The 19103-nt window shown below is 43.4% G+C and overlaps 1 protein-coding gene across 1 annotated transcript in view; it reads left to right on the top strand.

Moving 5' to 3' along the window:
- The first annotated feature begins 1789 nt into the window (after positions 1-1789).
- LOC106575026 (progesterone-induced-blocking factor 1) overlaps positions 1790-19103 on the top strand; it is a 59886-nt gene continuing 42572 nt past the window's right edge. The window contains exons 1-6 of the mRNA XM_082963319.1: positions 1790-2602; positions 4763-4863; positions 5244-5464; positions 7593-7602; positions 7774-7899; positions 12068-12166. Coding sequence (XP_082819445.1) covers positions 2345-2602; positions 4763-4863; positions 5244-5464; positions 7593-7602; positions 7774-7899; positions 12068-12166 — 815 coding nt within the window. The 5' untranslated portion in view covers positions 1790-2344. The remainder of the gene's footprint in view (positions 2603-4762; positions 4864-5243; positions 5465-7592; positions 7603-7773; positions 7900-12067; positions 12167-19103) is intronic.

The following is a 19103-nucleotide window of genomic DNA, read 5'->3' as shown; positions in this document are numbered from 1 at the left end:
TCAAACAGCTGAAAATAAAACATGTTGGTTATTGCTAATATATTTCACAGCGGTTTAGATGCTACAATGATTCTCTACACTATGACTTGCTTGTTTTGTCACATAAACTGAAATGAGGCAAACTATTCTAATGTTAACAACCAGGAAATGGTGGAGCGATTTCTGCATAGTGCATCTTTAATTGAAATACTGTAGAATTACATTCATTCCAATGGAAGACTGCGCCTACTGGGGAGTGGCAATATGGCCGACCAGTGGCTTCAAAGCCTCTCAATGGCCAATACGCAGAATCATCAATCCCATGGTTTAAATACATCTAGGGTTTATATACATCGCGTGGTGTTTTTTTTTAAACGTTTTATTGTATTCACAGGAATGTCCCTGTATTGATATGTAATATTGGTATTATTGCTGCAATAATAATAATACAAATTTGTGTATGTGACCAATAATATGTCATTTGATTTGAAAGAGCGGCATATGCCTGATTTGTGGAACCCGTTTTCCGAAACATCCAAAATTATGGCAAAAGCATTGAGTAAAGTCAAATCAGTGATGAGAATGAGAAGTGGGTTAGTTCGGATTTCTTGTGTTTCTGAGGAACAGAATAAATGTCTGTTGGACATCAAACAAGCTGATGAATATAATGTAGGACACCTGTCTAGGGAGGACACCTGTCTAGGGAGGACACCTGTCTAGGGAGGACATCTGTCTAGGGAGGACAGGCGTCTAGGGAGGACACCTGTCTAGGGAGGACACCTGTCTAGGGAGGACACCTGTCTAGGGAGGGCACCTGTCTAGGGAGGACACCTTATCTAGGGAGGACACCTGTCTAGGGAGGACACCTGTCTAGGGAGGACACCTTATCTAGGGAGGACACCTGTCTAGGGAGGACACCTGTCTAGGGAGGACACCTGTCTAGGGAGGACAGGCATCTAGGGAGGACACCTGTCTAGGGAGGACACCTGTCTAGGGGGTCAATCCTGGAGTCTCATAGGATTTTTTTAGCCATGAAACACCACTATGTATGAGATGCTAAATCTCTAGTAGAAGAGAATGGACAAGGACTGTGGTGGGGAGCATGAAGGCGCAATCATTGGAGTTCCCGATGTAGGGTGAAAGAGACTGAGGTTGCTAAAATCAGGGCAGTTGAGTGTCTCCTATGCAGAGGCTATCAAAAGGGGGTTGTAAGAGTGAGTATGAAGGTCCGGCGGTATTGCAGAATGGTATGCCTGCATTGGAGCCTTCACCACAGACTAAGAATCAACAGCAGGAACCAGCAATCCTTAATGTGAAGAAAGTGGACTCTGTGTCATTTATAGCATTGGTGATAAACGGAACTGCACAAGTTGAAAGTAAGTCAAGAAAGATCGATATCATTGTTAATGTAGATGAACTATTTCTGGGATTAAAATATGTTTACATTATTATTATTATTATTATTATTTTTTTTTTTGTGGTTAAAGTTTTTGTTTTCACCCCACCCAGTAGGTGGTGGCAATACACCATTTTTGGATGTAGTTCACCAATAAAACCTCGAAGAAGAAAACCATGCTGCCTGCCTGCCCCCTGGACTTTCTCTCCCCGATTCTCCACCTCCCTCAGATGACCACTCAAGCCATGAATTTTCTACTAACTGTCAATCTCATTAATGTCTTGTTTTGTTTCTTTAAAGCGCTTTGAGATTCTTTATGTAATAAATAGCGCTATAACAGGTGAATAAATAATTATTAAATGTTGCTGTTTCCGGCGGACATTTTATGTGGTTGCAAACAATCTACGTGACTTCCGTTTTTGTCACTTCCGTTTGTTTGTTGTGATCCGCTAGTGGCGGTTGCTATGCGGCTCGGAGCGGGACCGTTGAAATTAATAAAAACAGCGACCACCAAAACATTTAGGGTTGTTTTCGCGAAGATAAGTGCTAAAAAAAACGAACAATTTCATTTATGGATATGACAAAAAACGAATAATTTGTTACGGAATTAGCCAACTAGCTAGGAAGCTACCTGTTGAACAGTGAACTTTTCCAACAGTTCGACGTTAGCTAACTATAACTAGGTAACTACTAGTACTGTACACTAGCTAACGGTTAATGTAACCACAGACAAAGAGCTAGTTACCAGTTAATATGTCGTGCAACAGTCGACGTCTTTAGCTAGCTTGTACAATCATGTAACTAGGCTAACTAACACCTTAATGTCCTTGAACTCTTGAGTTCGCTAATCCTTCTTAAATCTTCGGTAATACTAAAGGTATATGCTAGTAGTTAGCTGACAAAAGCAGATAGCTACCTCGCTTTTGTAAAACAAGTAGTGAACGTTTAAAAAAAAAATCTAGCTTCAAAATGCCTCCGAAGAAGCAGAAAAACCCATCGGTGAACATCTCCAGCTCGCTAGAGGAGTCGGAAGAGTTGAGTCTGGAGACCACGGTGCCCACGGAAGACATCTCGTCTTCAGACGAACGAGACCGCACCGGGACCCAGAAAGTCACCCGACAACTCATCGAGAGGAAGGAGCTCCTGCACAACCTTCAGCTGTTGAAAATAGAGATGTCGCAGAAAAATCTCATCATAGATAACATGAAAGTGGACCACTTGACAAAGGTAAGTTAATTAGTTAGCTAGGATCTCATTCATGTTATCTTTAACTGTGCATTGTTTGGGAAATGACCTGTAAGTAAGCATTTCACTGTTACGTCTACACTTGTTGTCTATGGAGCATGTGACATAAAAAAAAAAAACCATCTGTCCTGCTATCAGTTTACTCTTGACAGTTTAACTTTTTTTTTTTAAACATTTTTTAGTCATTTAGCAGACGCTCTTATCCAGAGCGACTTACAGTAGTGAATACATACATTTCATTTTCATTTCATGCATATTTTTTTTGTTGTACTGGCCCCCCGTGGGAATCAAACCCACAACCCTGGCGTTGCACACACCATGCTGGCGTTGCAAACACCATGCTTTACCAACTGAGCCACAGGGAAGGTTTTAATAGTAGAATACACAAGGTGTAATGTCTAAATTGGGTAGTGCATCATCAGGTCCTCTTGTCATGTCCGTCATTACAGACCATAGAGAGATATTTATAACTTGTCAGAAATGTCCAGATCAACTAGCCCCATGTCAGCCAAAGTTAAAAAAAAAAACATTTACTCATAAAGTGTTAAAACAAATCAAAATATATTTTAGATTCTTCAAAGTAGCCACCCTTTGCCTTGATGTCAGCTTTGCACACTCTTGGCATTCTCTCAACCAGCTTCACCTGGAATTATTTTTCCAACAGTCTTGCTGAGTACTTGTTGGCTGCCTTTTCTTCCCCCCTCCCATCTATCTCCTGAACACCGTCCAGTCCCATCCTTCAGCTCCCCTCAACCCCTCCCATCTATCTCCTGAACACCATCCAGTCCCATCCTTCAGCTCCCCTCAACCCCTCCCATCTATCTCCTGAACACCGTCCAGTTTGGATTTCTATTTGCCGTAAACAATTTTAACTGTGTTGTTTCACAAAAGTTGTGAACCTATATACATTTTACAGACCCAGGATAATTTCCAATTAGTTTACCTGTTGTTTTTTTAGTCCTAGTCTTTTAGCTCCAACCACAACCTGTCCTTTCAACGTGCATTTCTCATGGTATTGTAGTTAATCACAGGCTCCAGGTCATCTACAAGTCTCAGCTAGGTAAAGTCCCATCTTATCTCCGCTCGCTGGTCACCATAGCAGCATCCACTCGTAGCACGCGCTCCAGCAGGTATGTCTCACTGGTCACCCCCAAAGCCAATTCCTCTTTTGGTCGTCTCTCCTTCCAGTTCTCTGCTGCCAATGACTGGAACGAACTGCAAAAATCTCTGAAGCTGGAGACCAATATCTCCCTCACTAGCTTTAAGCACCAGCTGTCAGAGCAGCTCACAGATCCCTGCACCTGTACATAGCCCATCTATAATTTAGCCCAAACAGCTACCTCTTCCTCTACTGTATTTATTTATTTATTTTGCTCCTTTGCACCCCAGTATTTCTACTTTGCACATTCATCTTCTGCACATCTACCATTCCGGTTTTTAATTGCTATATTGTAATTACTTTGCCACCATGGCCTATTTATTGCCTTTACCTCCCTTATCTCACCTCATTTGCTCACATTGTATATAGACTTATTTTTCTGTGTTGTTGACTGTATGTTTGTTTTACTCCATGTGTAACTCTGTGTTGTTGTATGTTGTCGAACTGCTTTGCTTTATCTTGACCAGGTCGCAGTTGTAAATGAGAACTTGTTCTCAACTAGCCTACCTGGTTAAATAAAGGACTTGTTCTCAACTAGCCTACCTGGTTAAATAAAGGACTTGTTCTCAACTAGCCTACCTGGTTAAATAAAGGACTTGTTCTCAACTAGCCTACCTGGTTAAATAAAGGACTTGTTCTCAACTAGCCTAGCTGGTTAAATAAAGGACTTGTTCTCAACTAGCCTAACCTGGTTAAATAAAGGACTTGTTCTCAACTAGCCTAACCTGGTTAAATAAAGGACTTGTTCTCAACTAGCCTACCTGGTTAAATAAAGGTGAAATAAAATAAATAAATAAAATCAGGTAGAAACTGCTAAAGGAGGCCAAAAACGTGCTGCCGTTTTAGATTTATTCAGGTTATATATACTAGATATCACCAGAACGGGGTTTGTCCTGTCCGGCTGAAGTAGTGCACTATAATAAAGGGTCATTCGTGACACGCTGATGTATCACACTACTTGTTCTGTGCTCTGTGTTCCCTAGACGGAGGAGCTGGAGGAGAGGCTGAATGTTGCCCTGCACCAGAAACAGGTCCTGGCTCTGAGACTGGACAGCCAGCTCCAACTCACCCAGGATGAGAGCAGGTAGGAACAGAGCTGAGGCCTTGACTAACAGGTCCTGGCTCTGAGACTGGACAGACAGCTCCAACTCACCCAGGATGAGAGCAGGTAGGAACAGAGCTGAGACCTTGACTAACAGGTACTGGCTCTGAGACTGGGACAGCTCCAACTCACCCAGGATGAGAGCAGGTAGGAACAGAGCTGAGACCTTGACTAACCTTTAGCCATAATAATATATCTGATACAGAGTCTCTCTGATCGGTCGTAATGGTCGTAGAGGTCGACACACCTTGCTGAACCCAGACTCTAAAGGATTGGAAGATGTTCCTCCGAGCAGGCATGGAAAGGAAGCTCTCCTTGATATTTGCCTCGAGTCAAGTGTGGGTTCTCTGTCTGTCCTGTAGGAAGCAGCAGGCTCTGAGGAAGCAGGAGATGGATGTGATCCTACTGAGGCAGAAGCAGCTGGAGGAGACCAACAGACAGCTGTGTGACAAGGCAGGAGACCTGCGACGCAGCCTCAGGGACCTGGAGCTCACTGAGGACAAATACAAGGAGCTCCGAGATATCCCCGAGGAGAGACTGTCTATCACTGAATACGTAGCGGTGAGAACTGGGGACAGATCGGGTTAATGCAGTGGGTTAATGCAGTGTGTTGGGTTAATGCAGTGTGTTGGGTTAATGCAGTGTGTTAATGCAGTGTGTTGGGTTAATGCAGTGGGTTAATGCAGTGGGTTAATGCAGTGGCTTAATGCAGTGTGTTGTGTTAATGCACTGTGTTAATGCAGTGGCTTAATGCAGTGTGTTGTGTTAATGCAGTGTGTTGTGTTAATGCAGTGGGTTAATGCAGTGGGTTAATGCAGTGTGTTGTGTTAATGCAGTGTGTTGTGTTAATGCAGTGTGTTGTGTTAATGCAGTGGGTTAATGCAGTGGGTTAATGCAGTGGGGTGGGTTAATGCAGTGGGTTGTGTTAATGCAGTGGGTTAATGCAGTGTGTTAATGCAGTGTGTTGTGTTAATGCAGCGTGTTAATGCAGCGTGTTGTGTTAATGCAGCGTGTTAATGCAGTGTGTGGTGTTAATGCAGTGTGTGGTGTTAATGCACTGTGTGGTGTTAATGCACTGTGTGGGGTTAATGCAGCGTGTGGGGTTAATGCAGCGTGTGGGGTTAATGCAGCGTGTGGGGTTAATGCAGCGTGTGGGGTTAATGCAGCGTGTGGTGTTAATGCAGTTTGTTGTGTTGTTAATGCAGTTTGTTGTTAATGCAGTGTGTGTTGTTAATGCAGTGTGCTGTGTTAATGCAGTGTGTGGTGTTAATGCAGTGTGTGGTGTTAATGCAGTGTTAATGCAGCGTGTTGTGTTAATGCAGTGTGTTGTGTTAATGCAGTGTTAATGCAGCGTGTTGTGTTAATGCAGTGTGTTGTGTTAATGCAGTGTTAATGCAGTGTGTTGTGTTAATGCAGCGTGTTGTGTAAATGCTGTGTGTTGTGTTAATGCAGTGTGTGGTGTTAATGATGTGTGTTGTGTTAATGCAGCGTGTTGTGTTAATGCAGCGTGTTGTGTTAATGCAGTGTGTGGTGTTAATGATGTGTGTTGTGTTAATGCAGTGTGTTGTGTTAATGCAGCGTGTTGTGTTAATGCAGTGTCAATGCAGCGTGTTGTGTTAATGCAGCGTGTTGTGTTAATGCCGCGTGTTGTGTAAATGCCGTGTGTTGTGTTAATGCAGTGTTAATGCAGCGTGTTGTGTTAATGCAGCGTGTGGTGTTAATGGTGTGTTAATGCAGTGTGTGGTGTTAATGATGTGTGTTGTGTTAATGCCGTGTGTTGTGTTAATGCAGTGTGTTAATGCAGTGTGCTAATGCAGTGGGTTGTGTTAATGCAGTGTGTTAATGCAGTGTGTTAATGCAGTGGGTTAATGCAGTGGGTTAATGCAGTGTGTTGTGTTAATGCAGTGTGTTAATGCAGTGTGTTGTGTTAATGCAGCGTGTTAATGCAGCGTGTTGTGTTAATGCAGTGTGTTAATGCAGTGTGTGGTGTTAATGCAGTGTGTGGTGTTAATGTAGCGTGTGGAAGATAATGCTGCGTGTGGTGTTAATGCAGCGGGTGGTGTTAATGCAGTGTGTGGTGTTAATGCAGTGTGTGGTGTTAATGCAGCGGGTGGTGTTAATGCAGTTTGGTGTGTTGTTAATGCAGTGTGCTGTGTTAATGCATTGTGCTGTGTTAATGCAGTGTGCTGTGTTAATGCAGTGTGCTGTGTTAATGCAGTGTGCTGTGTTAATGCAGTGTGCTGTGTTAATGCAGTGTGCTGTGTTAATGCAGTGTGCTGTGTTAATGCAGTGTGTGGTGTTAATGCAGTGTTAATGCAGCGTGTTGTGTTAATGCAGTGTTAATGCAGTGTTAATGCAGTGTTAATGCTGTGTGTTGTGTTAATGCAGTGTGTAGTGTTACTGCAGCGTGTTGTGTAAATGCTGTGTGTTGTGTTAATGCAGTGTGTAGTGTTACTGCAGTGTGTAGTGTTACTGCAGCGTGTTGTGTTAATGCAGTGTGTAGTGTTACTGCAGCGTGTTGTGTTAATGCTGTGTGTTGTGTTAATGCAGTGTGTGGTGTTAATGATGTGTGTGGTGTTAATGATGTGTGTTGTGTTAATGCAGTGTGTTAATGCAGCGTGTTGTGTTAATGCAGTGTTAATGCAGTGTTAATGCCATGTGTTGTGTTAATGCAGTGTGTTGTGTTAATGCAGCGTGTTGTGTTAATGCAGTGTCAATGCAGTGTGTTGTTACTGCAGCGTGTTGTGATAATGCAGTGTTAATGCGGTGTTAATGCAGCGTGTTGTGTTAATGCAGCGTGTGGTGTTAATGCAGCGTGTGGTGTTAATGCAGCGTGTGGTGTTAATGCAGCGTGTGGTGTTAATGGATATAATATAATGTTTTGTTCCACAGAGACCACTACAAGACAGAGTACGAGAATAAACTGTCTGAGGAGCTGGAGAACATTCGTCTGAAGACCAGCCAGGAGATCGACAGCCTGCAGAGGACCTCAAAGGAGATGTACGAGAGAGAGAACAGGTGGGATTATAGAGATGTACCAGAGAGAGAGAGAGAACAGGTGGGATTATAGAGATGTACCAGAGAGAGAACAGGTGGGATTATAGAGATGTACGAGAGAGAACAGGTGGGATTATAGAGATGTACCAGAGAGAGAACAGGTGGGATTATAGAGATGTACCAGAGAGAGAGAGAGAACAGGTGAGATTATAGAGATGTACCAGAGAGAGAGAGAGAACAGGTGAGATTATAGAGATGTACCAGAGAGAGAGAGAGAACAGGTGGGATTATAGAGATGTACCAGAGAGAGAGAGAGAACAGGTGGGATTATAGAGATGTACCAGAGAGAGAGAGAACAGGTGAGATTATAGAGATTGTACCAGAGAGAGAGAGAACAGGTGAGATTATAGAGATGTACCAGAGAGAGAGAGAGAACAGGTGAGATTATAGAGATGTACCAGAGAGAGAGAGAGAGAACAGGTGGGATTATAGAGATGTACCAGAGAGAGAGAGAACAGGTGAGATTATAGAGATGTACCAGAGAGAGAACAGGTGAGATTATAGAGATGTACCAGAGAGAGAACAGGTGGGATTATAGAGATGTACGAGAGAGAGAACAGGTGGGATTATAGAGATGTACCAGAGAGAGAAACAGGTGGGATTATAGAGATGTAAGAGAGAGAGAGAGAGAGAGAGAACAGGTGGGATTATAGAGATGTACCAGAGAGAGAGAGAGAGAACAGGTGAGATTATAGAGATGTACCAGAGAGAGAGAGAGAGAGAACAGGTGAGATTATAGAGATGTACCTGAGATTATAGAGATGTACCAGAGAGAGAGAGAGAACAGGTGGGATTATAGAGATGTACCAGAGAGGAGAGAGAACAGGTGAGATTATAGAGATGTACCAGAGAGAGAGAGAACAGGTGAGATTATAGAGATGTACCAGAGAGAGAGAGAGAACAGGTGAGATTATAGAGATGTACCAGAGAGAGAGAGAGAGAACAGGTGGGATTATAGAGATGTAACCAGAGAGAGAGAGAACAGGTGAGATTATAGAGATGTACCAGAGAGAGAACAGGTGAGATTATAGAGATGTACCAGAGAGAGAACAGGTGGGATTATAGAGATGTACGAGAGAGAGAACAGGTGGGATTATAGAGATGTACCAGAGAGAGAAACAGGTGGGATTATAGAGATGTAAGAGAGAGAGAGAGAGAGGAGAGAACAGGTGGGATTATAGAGATGTACCAGAGAGAGAGAGAGAGAGAACAGGTGAGATTATAGAGATGTACCAGAGAGAGAGAGAGAGAGAACAGGTGAGATTATAGAGATGTTACCTGAGATTATAGAGATGTACCAGAGAGAGAGAGAACAGGTGAGATTATAGAGATGTACCAGAGAGAGAGAAGAGGTGAGATTATAGAGATGTACCAGAGAGAGAGAGAGAACAGGTGAGATTATAGATGTACCAGAGAGAGAGAGAACAGGTGAGATTATAGAGATGTACCAGAGAGAGAGAAAGCGAGAGAGAACAGGTGAGATTATAGAGATGTACCAGAGAGAGACGAGAGAGAACAGGTGAGATTATAGAGATGTACCAGAGAGAGAGAGAGAACAGGTGAGATTATAGAGATGTACCAGAGAGAGAGAACAGGTGAGATTATAGAGATGTACCAGAGAGAGAGAGAGAACAGGTGGGATTATAGAGATGAGAGAGAGAGAGAGAGAACAGGTGAGATTATAGAGATGTACCAGAGAGAGAGAGAGAGAGAACAGGTGAGATTATAGAGATGTACCCTGAGATTATAGAGATGTACCAGAGAGAGAGAGAACAGGTGAGATTATAGAGATGTACCAGAGAGAGAGAGAAGAGGTGAGATTATAGAGATGTACCAGAGAGAGAGAGAGAACAGGTGAGATTATAGATGTTACCAGAGAGAGAGAGAACAGGTGAGATTATAGAGATGTACCAGAGAGAGAGAGAACAGGTGAGATTATAGAGATGTACCAGAGAGAGAGAGAGAGAACAGGTGGTGGAGATTATAGAGATGTACCAGAGAGAGAGAGAACAGGTGAGATTATAGAGATGTACCAGAGAGAGAGAGAGAACAGGTGAGATTATAGAGATGTACCAGAGAGAGAGAGAACAGGTGAGATTATAGAGATGTACCTGAGAGAGAGAGAACAGGTGAGGATTATAGAGATGTACCAGAGAGAGAGAACAGGTGAGATTATAGAGATGTACCAGAGAGAGAGAGAGAACAGGTGAGATTATAGAGATGTACCAGAGAGCGAGAGAGAACAGGTGGGATTATAGAGATGTACCAGAGAGAGAACAGGTGCGATTATAGAGATGTACCAGAGAGAGAGAGAGAACAGGTGGGATTATAGAGATGTACCAGAGAGAGAGAGAACAGGTGAGATTATAGAGATGTACCAGAGAGAGAGAACAGGTGAGATTATAGAGATGTACCAGAGAGAGAGAGCGAGAACAGGTGAGATTATAGAGATGTACCAGAGAGAGAGAGAGAGAGAACAGGTGAGATTATAGAGATGTACCAGAGAGAGAGAGAACAGGTGGGATTATAGAGATGTACCAGAGAGAGAGAGAAGAGGTGAGATTATAGAGATGTACCAGAGAGAGAGAGAGAACAGGTGAGATTATAGATGTACCAGAGAGAGAGAGAACAGGTGAGATTATAGAGATGTACCAGAGAGAGAGAGAACAGGTGGGATTATAGAGATGTACCAGAGAGAGAGAGAAGAGGTGAGATTATAGAGATGTACCAGAGAGAGAGAACAGGTGAGATTATAGAGATGTACCAGAGAGAGAGAGAGAGAACAGGTGGGATTATAGAGATGTACCAGAGAGAGAGAGAACAGGTGAGATTATAGAGATGTACCAGAGAGAGAGAGAACAGGTGAGATTATAGAGATGTACCAGAGAGAGAACAGGTGGGATTATAGAGATGTACCAGAGAGAGAGAACAGGTGAGATTATAGAGATGTACCAGAGAGAGAGAGAGAGAACAGGTGGGATTATAGAGATGTACCAGAGAGAGAGAGAACAGGTGAGATTATAGAGATGTACCAGAGAGAGAGAGAACAGGTGAGATTATACAGATGTACCAGAGAGAGAGAGAACAGGTGAGATTATAGAGATGTACCAGAGAGAGAGAGAGAGAGAGAGAACAGGTGAGATTATAGAGATGTACCAGAGAGAGAACAGGTGAGATTATAGAGATGTACCAGAGAGAGAACAGGTGAGATTATAGAGATGTACCAGAGAGAGAGAGAGAGAGAGAACAGGTGAGATTATAGAGATGTACCAGAGAGAGAGAGAGAGAAAACAGGTGAGATTATAGAGATGTACCAGAGAGAGAGAGAACAGGTGGGATTATAGAGATGTACCAGAGAGAGAGAACAGGTGGGATTATAGAGATGTACCAGAGAGAGAGAGAGAACAGGTGGGATTATAGAGATGTACCAGAGAGAGAGAACAGGTGGGATTATAGAGATGTACCAGAGAGAGAGAGAGAGAGAGAGAACAGGTGAGATTATAGAGATGTACCAGAGAGAGAGAGAGAACAGGTGAGATTATAGAGATGTACCAGAGAGAGAGAGAACAGGTGAGATTATAGAGATGTACCAGAGAGAGAGAGAACAGGTGAGATTATAGAGATGTACCAGAGAGAGAGAACAGGTGGGATTATAGAGATGTACCAGAGAGAGAGAGAGAGAGAACAGGTGAGATTATAGAGATGTACCAGAGAGAGAGAGAGAACAGGTGGGATTATAGAGATGTACCAGAGAGAGAACAGGTGAGATTATAGAGATGTACCAGAGAGAGAGAACAGGTGAGATTATAGAGATGTACCAGAGAGAGAGAGAAAACAGGTGAGTTTATAGAGATGTACCAGAGAGAGAGAGAGAAAACAGGTGAGTTTATAGAGATGTACCAGAGAGAGAGAGAACAGGTGTCCTGAATACAGTACTGTGTCCACTAGAGGGACTCTTTCACTGTGTTATGCACCCTATTCAGTAGTGCACTACTTTTGACCAGCAACCATAGGTACCATTTGAGACATATTTTGATAGAGAGGCAAATTCACATGTATTAAACACAAATTGTTTGTTTATTCTGCATGGTTTTAATTCTTACCCATACTGCTTCTGTCTGTCCTCTAGGAACCTCCGTGAGACGCGGGACAATGCAGTGCTGGAGAAGGACAGAGCAACGAAGGGAGAGAGAGAAACACAGACCAGATACGACCAGCTACTGGAACAGTAAGAGAGAGAGAGAGACCAGATACTACCAGCTACTAGAACTGTAAGAGAGAGAGAGAGAGAGACCAGATACTACCAGCTACTAGAACAGTAAGAGAGAGAGAGACCAGATACTACCAGCTACTAGAACAGTAAGAGAGAGAGAGACCAGATACTACCAGCTACTAGAACAGTAAGAGAGAGAGAGAGACCAGATACTACCAGCTACTAGAACAGTAAGAGAGAGAGAGAGAGAGACCAGATACTACCAGCTACTAGAACAGTAAGAGAGAGAGACCAGATACTACCAGCTACTGGAACAGTAAGAGAGAGAGAGAGAGAGACCAGATACTACCAGCTACTGGAACAGTAAGAGAGAGAGAGAGACCAGATACTACCAGCTACTAGAACAGTAAGAGAGAGAGAGAGAGACCAGATACTACCAGCTACTAGAACAGTAAGAGAGAGACAGACCAGATACTACCAGCTACTGGAACAGTAAGAGAGAGAGAGAGACCAGATACTACCAGCTACTGGAACAGTAAGAGAGAGAGAGACAGACCAGATACTACCAGCTACTAGAACAGTAAGAGAGAGAGAGACCAGATACTACCAGCTACTAGAACAGTAAGAGGGAGAGAGACCAGATACTACCAGCTACTAGAACAGTAAGAGAGAGAGAGAGAGACCAGATACTACCAGCTACTAGAACAGTAAGAGAGAGAGAGAGACCAGATACTACCAGCTACTAGAACAGTAAGAGAGAGAGAGAGACCAGATACTACCAGCTACTAGAACAGTAAGAGAGAGAGAGAGAGACCAGATACTACCAGCTACTAGAACAGTAAGAGAGAGAGAGACCAGATACTACCAGCTACTAGAACAGTAAGAGAGAGAGAGAGACCAGATACTACCAGCTACTAGAACAGTAAGAGAGAGAGAGACCAGATACTACCAGCTACTAGAACAGTAAGAGAGAGAGAGAGAGACCAGATACTACCAGCTACTGGAACAGTAAGAGAGAGAGAGAGACCAGATATTACCAGCTACTAGAACAGAAAGAGAGAGAGAGAGACCAGATACTACCAGCTACTGGAACAGTAAGAGAGAGAGAGAGACCAGATACTACCAGCTACTAGAACAGTAAGAGAGAGAGAGAGAGACCAGATACTACCAGCTACTAGAACAGTAAGAGAGAGAGAGACCAGATACTACCAGCTACTAGAACAGTAAGAGAGAGACCAGATACTACCAGCTACTGGAACAGTAAGAGAGAGAGAGAGAGACCAGATACTACCAGCTACTAGAACAGTAAGAGAGAGAGAGAGAGACCAGATACTACCAGCTACTAGAACAGTAAGAGAGAGAGAGAGAGACCAGATACTACCAGCTACTAGAACAGTAAGAGAGAGAGAGAGACCAGATACTACCAGCTACTAGAACAGTAAGAGAGAGAGAGAGACCAGATACTACCAGCTACTAGAACAGTAAGAGAGAGAGAGAGACCAGATACTACCAGCTACTAGAACTGTAAGAGAGAGCGAGAGAGACCAGATACTACCAGCTACTAGAACAGTAAGAGAGAGAGAGAGAGAGAGACCAGATACTATCAGCTACTAGAACAGTAAGAGAGAGAGAGAGAGACCAGATACTACCAGCTACTAGAACAGTAAGAGAGAGAGAGAGAGACCAGATACTACCAGCTACTAGAACAGTAAGAGAGAGAGAGAGACCAGATACTACCAGCTACTAGAACAGTAAGAGAGAGAGAGACCAGATACTACCAGCTACTAGAACAGTAAGAGAGAGAGAGAGACCAGATACTACCAGCTACTAGAACAGTAAGAGAGAGAGAGACCAGATACTACCAGCTACTAGAACAGTAAGAGGGAGAGAGACCAGATACTACCAGCTACTAGAACAGTAAGAGAGAGAGAGAGAGACCAGATACTACCAGCTACTAGAACAGTAAGAGAGAGAGAGAGACCAGATACTACCAGCTACTAGAACAGTAAGAGAGAGAGAGAGACCAGATACTACCAGCTACTAGAACAGTAAGAGAGAGAGAGAGAGACCAGATACTACCAGCTACTAGAACAGTAAGAGAGAGAGAGACCAGATACTACCAGCTACTAGAACAGTAAGAGAGAGAGAGAGACCAGATACTACCAGCTACTAGAACAGTAAGAGAGAGAGAGACCAGATACTACCAGCTACTAGAACAGTAAGAGAGAGAGAGAGAGACCAGATACTACCAGCTACTGGAACAGTAAGAGAGAGAGAGAGACCAGATATTACCAGCTACTAGAACAGAAAGAGAGAGAGAGAGACCAGATACTACCAGCTACTGGAACAGTAAGAGAGAGAGAGAGACCAGATACTACCAGCTACTAGAACAGTAAGAGAGAGAGAGAGAGACCAGATACTACCAGCTACTAGAACAGTAAGAGAGAGAGAGACCAGATACTACCAGCTACTAGAACAGTAAGAGAGAGACCAGATACTACCAGCTACTGGAACAGTAAGAGAGAGAGAGAGAGACCAGATACTACCAGCTACTAGAACAGTAAGAGAGAGAGAGAGAGACCAGATACTACCAGCTACTAGAACAGTAAGAGAGAGAGAGAGAGACCAGATACTACCGGCTACTAGAACAGTAAGAGAGAGAGAGAGACCAGATACTACCAGCTACTAGAACAGTAAGAGAGAGAGAGAGACCAGATACTACCAGCTACTAGAACAGTAAGAGAGAGAGAGAGACCAGATACTACCAGCTACTAGAACTGTAAGAGAGAGCGAGAGAGACCAGATACTACCAGCTACTAGAACAGTAAGAGAGAGAGAGAGAGAGAGACCAGATACTATCAGCTACTAGAACAGTAAGAGAGAGAGAGAGAGACCAGATACTACCAGCTACTAGAACAGTAAGAGAGAGAGAGAGAGACCAGATACTACCAGCTACTAGAACAGTAAGAGAGAGAGAGAGACCAGATACTACCAGCTACTAGAACAGTAAGAGAGAGAGAGAGAGACCAGATACTACCAGCTACTAGAACAGTAAGAGAGAGAGAGACCAGATACTACCAGCTACTAGAACAGTAAGAGAGAGAGAGAGAGACCAGATACTACCAGCTACTGGAACAGTAAGAGAGAGAGAGACCAGATACTACCAGCTACTAGAACAGTAAGAGAGAGAGAGTGAGAGAGAGACCAGATACTACCAGCTACTAGAACAGTAAGAGAGAGAGAGAGACCAGATACTACCAGCTACTAGAACAGTAAGAGAGAGAGAGAGAGACCAGATACTACCAGCTACTAGAACAGTAAGAGAGAGACCAGATACTACCAGCTACTAGAACAGTAAGAGAGAGAGAGAGACCAGATACTACCAGCTACTGGAACAGTAAGAGAGAGAGAGAGAGACCAGATACTACCAGCTACTAGAACAGTAAGAGAGAGAGAGAGAGACCAGATACTACCAGCTACTAGAACAGTAAGAGAGAGAGAGAGACCAGATACTACCAGCTACTAGAACAGTAAGAGAGAGAGAGAGACCAGATACTACCAGCTACTAGAACAGTAAGAGAGAGAGAGAGACCAGATACTACCAGCTACTAGAACAGTAAGAGAGAGAGAGACCAGATACTACCAGCTACTAGAACTGTAAGAGAGAGAGAGAGAGACCAGATACTACCAGCTACTAGAACAGTAAGAGAGAGAGAGAGAGACCAGATACTACCAGCTACTAGAACAGTAAGAGAGAGAGACCAGATACTACCAGCTACTAGAACAGTAAGAGAGAGAGAGAGACCAGATACTACCAGCTACTAGAACAGTAAGAGAGAGAGAGAGAGAGACCAGATACTACCAGCTACTAGAACAGTAAGAGAGACCAGATACTACCAGCTACTAGAACAGTAAGAGAGAGAGAGACCAGATACTACCAGCTACTAGAACAGTAAGAGAGAGAGAGATCAGATACTACCAGCTACTAGAACAGTAATAGAGAGAGAGAGAGACCAGATACTACCAGCTACTAGAACAGTAAGAGAGAGAGAGACCAGATACTACCAGCTACTAGAACAGTAAGAGAGAGAGAGAGACCAGATACTACCAGCTACTAGAACAGTAAGAGAGAGAGAGACCAGATACTACCAGCTACTGGAACAGTAAGAGAGAGAGAGAGAGACCAGATACTACCAGCTACTAGAACAGTAAGAGAGAGAGAGACCAGATACTACCAGCTACTAGAACAGTAAGAGAGAGAGAGAGACCAGATACTACCAGCTACCAGAACAGTAAGAGAGAGAGAGAGACCAGATACTACCAGCTACTAGAACAGTAAGAGAGAGAGAGAGACCAGATACTACCAGCTACTAGAACAGTAAGAGAGAGAGAGAGAGACCAGATACTACCAGCTACTGGAACAGTAAGAGAGAGAGAGAGACCAGATACTACCAGCTACTAGAACAGTAAGAGAGAGAGAGAGACCAGATACTACCAGCTACTAGAACAGTAAGAGAGAGAGAGAGACCAGATACTACCAGCTACTGGAACAGTAAGAGAGAGAGAGAGAGAGACCAGATACTACCAGCTACTAGAACAGTAAGAGAGAGAGAGACCAGATACTACCAGCTACTAGAACAGTAAGAGAGAGAGAGAGACCAGATACTACCAGCTACTAGAACAGTAAGAGAGAGAGAGAGACCAGATACTACCAGCTACTAGAACAGTAAGAGAGAGAGAGAGAGACCAGATACTACCAGCTACTAGAACAGTAAGAGAGAGAGAGAGAGACCAGATACTACCAGCTACTAGAACAGTAAGAGAGAGAGAGAGAGACCAGATACTACCAGCTACTAGAACAGTAAGAGAGAGAGAGACCAGATACTACCAGCTACTAGAACAGTAAGAGAGAGAGAGAGACCAGATACTACCAGCTACTGGAACAGTAAGAGAGAGAGAGACCAGATACTACCAGCTACTAGAACAGTAAGAGAGAGAGAGAGAGAGAGACCAGATACTACCAGCTACTAGAACAGTAAGAGAGAGAGAGAGACCAGATACTACCAGCTACTAGAACAGTATATATCCAGAACATCAGTCATTTGTAATAAATGTTTTCGGCCCTCGTCTATGGATTTCACATGACTGGGAGTAGAGAGATGCTCAGTGATTGACATGTCTGGTGAGTCCGCAGGCCGTGGAAGACTTGGGTCATTTTCAGCTTCTGAGAATTTTATACAAATCCTTTACGACACAGGGGGGGTGGGGCCGTTTCATTATCCTGCTGAAACATGAGGCGATGGCGGCGGATGAATAGCACGACAGTGGGGCCTCAGGGATCTCGTCCCGGTATCTCTGCGCGTTCAAATTGCCATCGATGTAATATAATAGTGTTCGTTGTCCGTAGCTTATGCCTGGCCCCGTAACGTAACCCCACCGCCACCGTGGGGCGCTCTGTTCACAACGTTCACATCAGCAAACTGCTCGCCCACGCCAAGCCATACACGTTGGTCTGCAGTTGTGAGTCCGTTTTTTGACGTACTTCCAAATTCTCTAAAATGACGTCGTAAGGCGGCTTATGGTAGAGAAATTAACATTTTAAATTCTCTGGCAACAGCTCTGGTGAATATTCCTGCAGTCAGCATGCCAATTGCTCTGCTCCCTCAAAAACCTTCTGTCATCTGTGGCCATTGTGTTGTGTGACGACAACTTCACATTTTAGTGGCCTTTTTTTTTTTTTTTTGTCCCCAACACAAGGTGCACCTGTGTAACGATCGTGATGTTTAATCAGCTTCTTGATATGCCACACCTGTCAGGTGGATGGATTATCTTGGCAAAGGAGAAATGCTCACTAACAGGGATGTAAATTCATTTGTGCAAAATTTGTTGAGAGAAATACGCTTTTTGTGCGTCTTGGACATTTCTGTGATCTTGTATTTCAGTTCCTGAAACATGGGACCAACACTTTAATGTTGCTTTCAAAATCAAAACAAATTGTATTAGTCACATGCAACAGGTGTAGTAGACCTCACAGTGAAATGCTGAATACAACAGGTGTAGTAGACCTCACAGTGAAATGCTGAATACAACAGGTGTAGTAGACCTTACAGTGAAATGCTGAATACAACAGGTGTAGTAGACCTTACAGTGAAATGCTGAATACAACAGGTGTAGTAGACCTTACAGTGAAATGCTGAATACAACAGGTGTAGTAGACCTCACAGTGAAATGCTGAATACAACAGGTGTAGTAGACCTCACAGTGAAATGCTGAATACAACAGGTGTAGTAGACCTCACAGTGAAATGCTGAATACAACAGGTGTAGTAGACCTCACAGTGAAATGCTGAATACAACAGGTGTAGTAGACCTTACAGTGAAATGCTGAATACAACAGGTGTAGTAGACCTCACAGTGAAATGCTGAATACAACAGGTGTACTAGACCTCACAGTGAAATGCTGAATACAACAGGTGTAGTAGACCTCACAGTGAAATGCTGAATACAACAGGTGTAGTAGACCTTACAGTGAAATGCTGAATACAACAGGTGTAGTAGACCTCACAGTGAAATGCTGAATACAACAGGTGTAGTAGACCTCACAGTGAAATGCTGAATACAACAGGTGTAGTAGACCTCACAGTGAAATGCTGAATACAACAGGTGTAGTAGACCTCACAGTGAAATGCTGAATACAACAGGTGTAGTAGACCTCACAGTGAAATGCTGAATACAACAGGTGTAGTAGACCTCACAGTGAAATGCTGAATACAACAGGTGTAGTAGACCTCACAGTGAAATGCTGAATACAACAGGTGTAGTAGACCTCACAGTGAAATGCTGAATACAACAGGTGTAGTAGACCTCACAGTGAAATGCTGAATACAACAGGTGTAGTAGACCTCACAGTGAAATGCTGAATACAACAGGTGTAGTAGACCTCACTGTGAAAT

This window comes from Salmo salar, chromosome 17 (genome assembly GCF_965601325.2).
Source record: "Salmo salar chromosome 17, fSalSal1, whole genome shotgun sequence".
Taxonomy (NCBI): domain Eukaryota; kingdom Metazoa; phylum Chordata; class Actinopteri; order Salmoniformes; family Salmonidae; genus Salmo; species Salmo salar.
The sequence above is the reverse complement of the archived record's forward strand: the minus strand, read 5'-3'. Positions and strand labels throughout refer to the sequence as shown.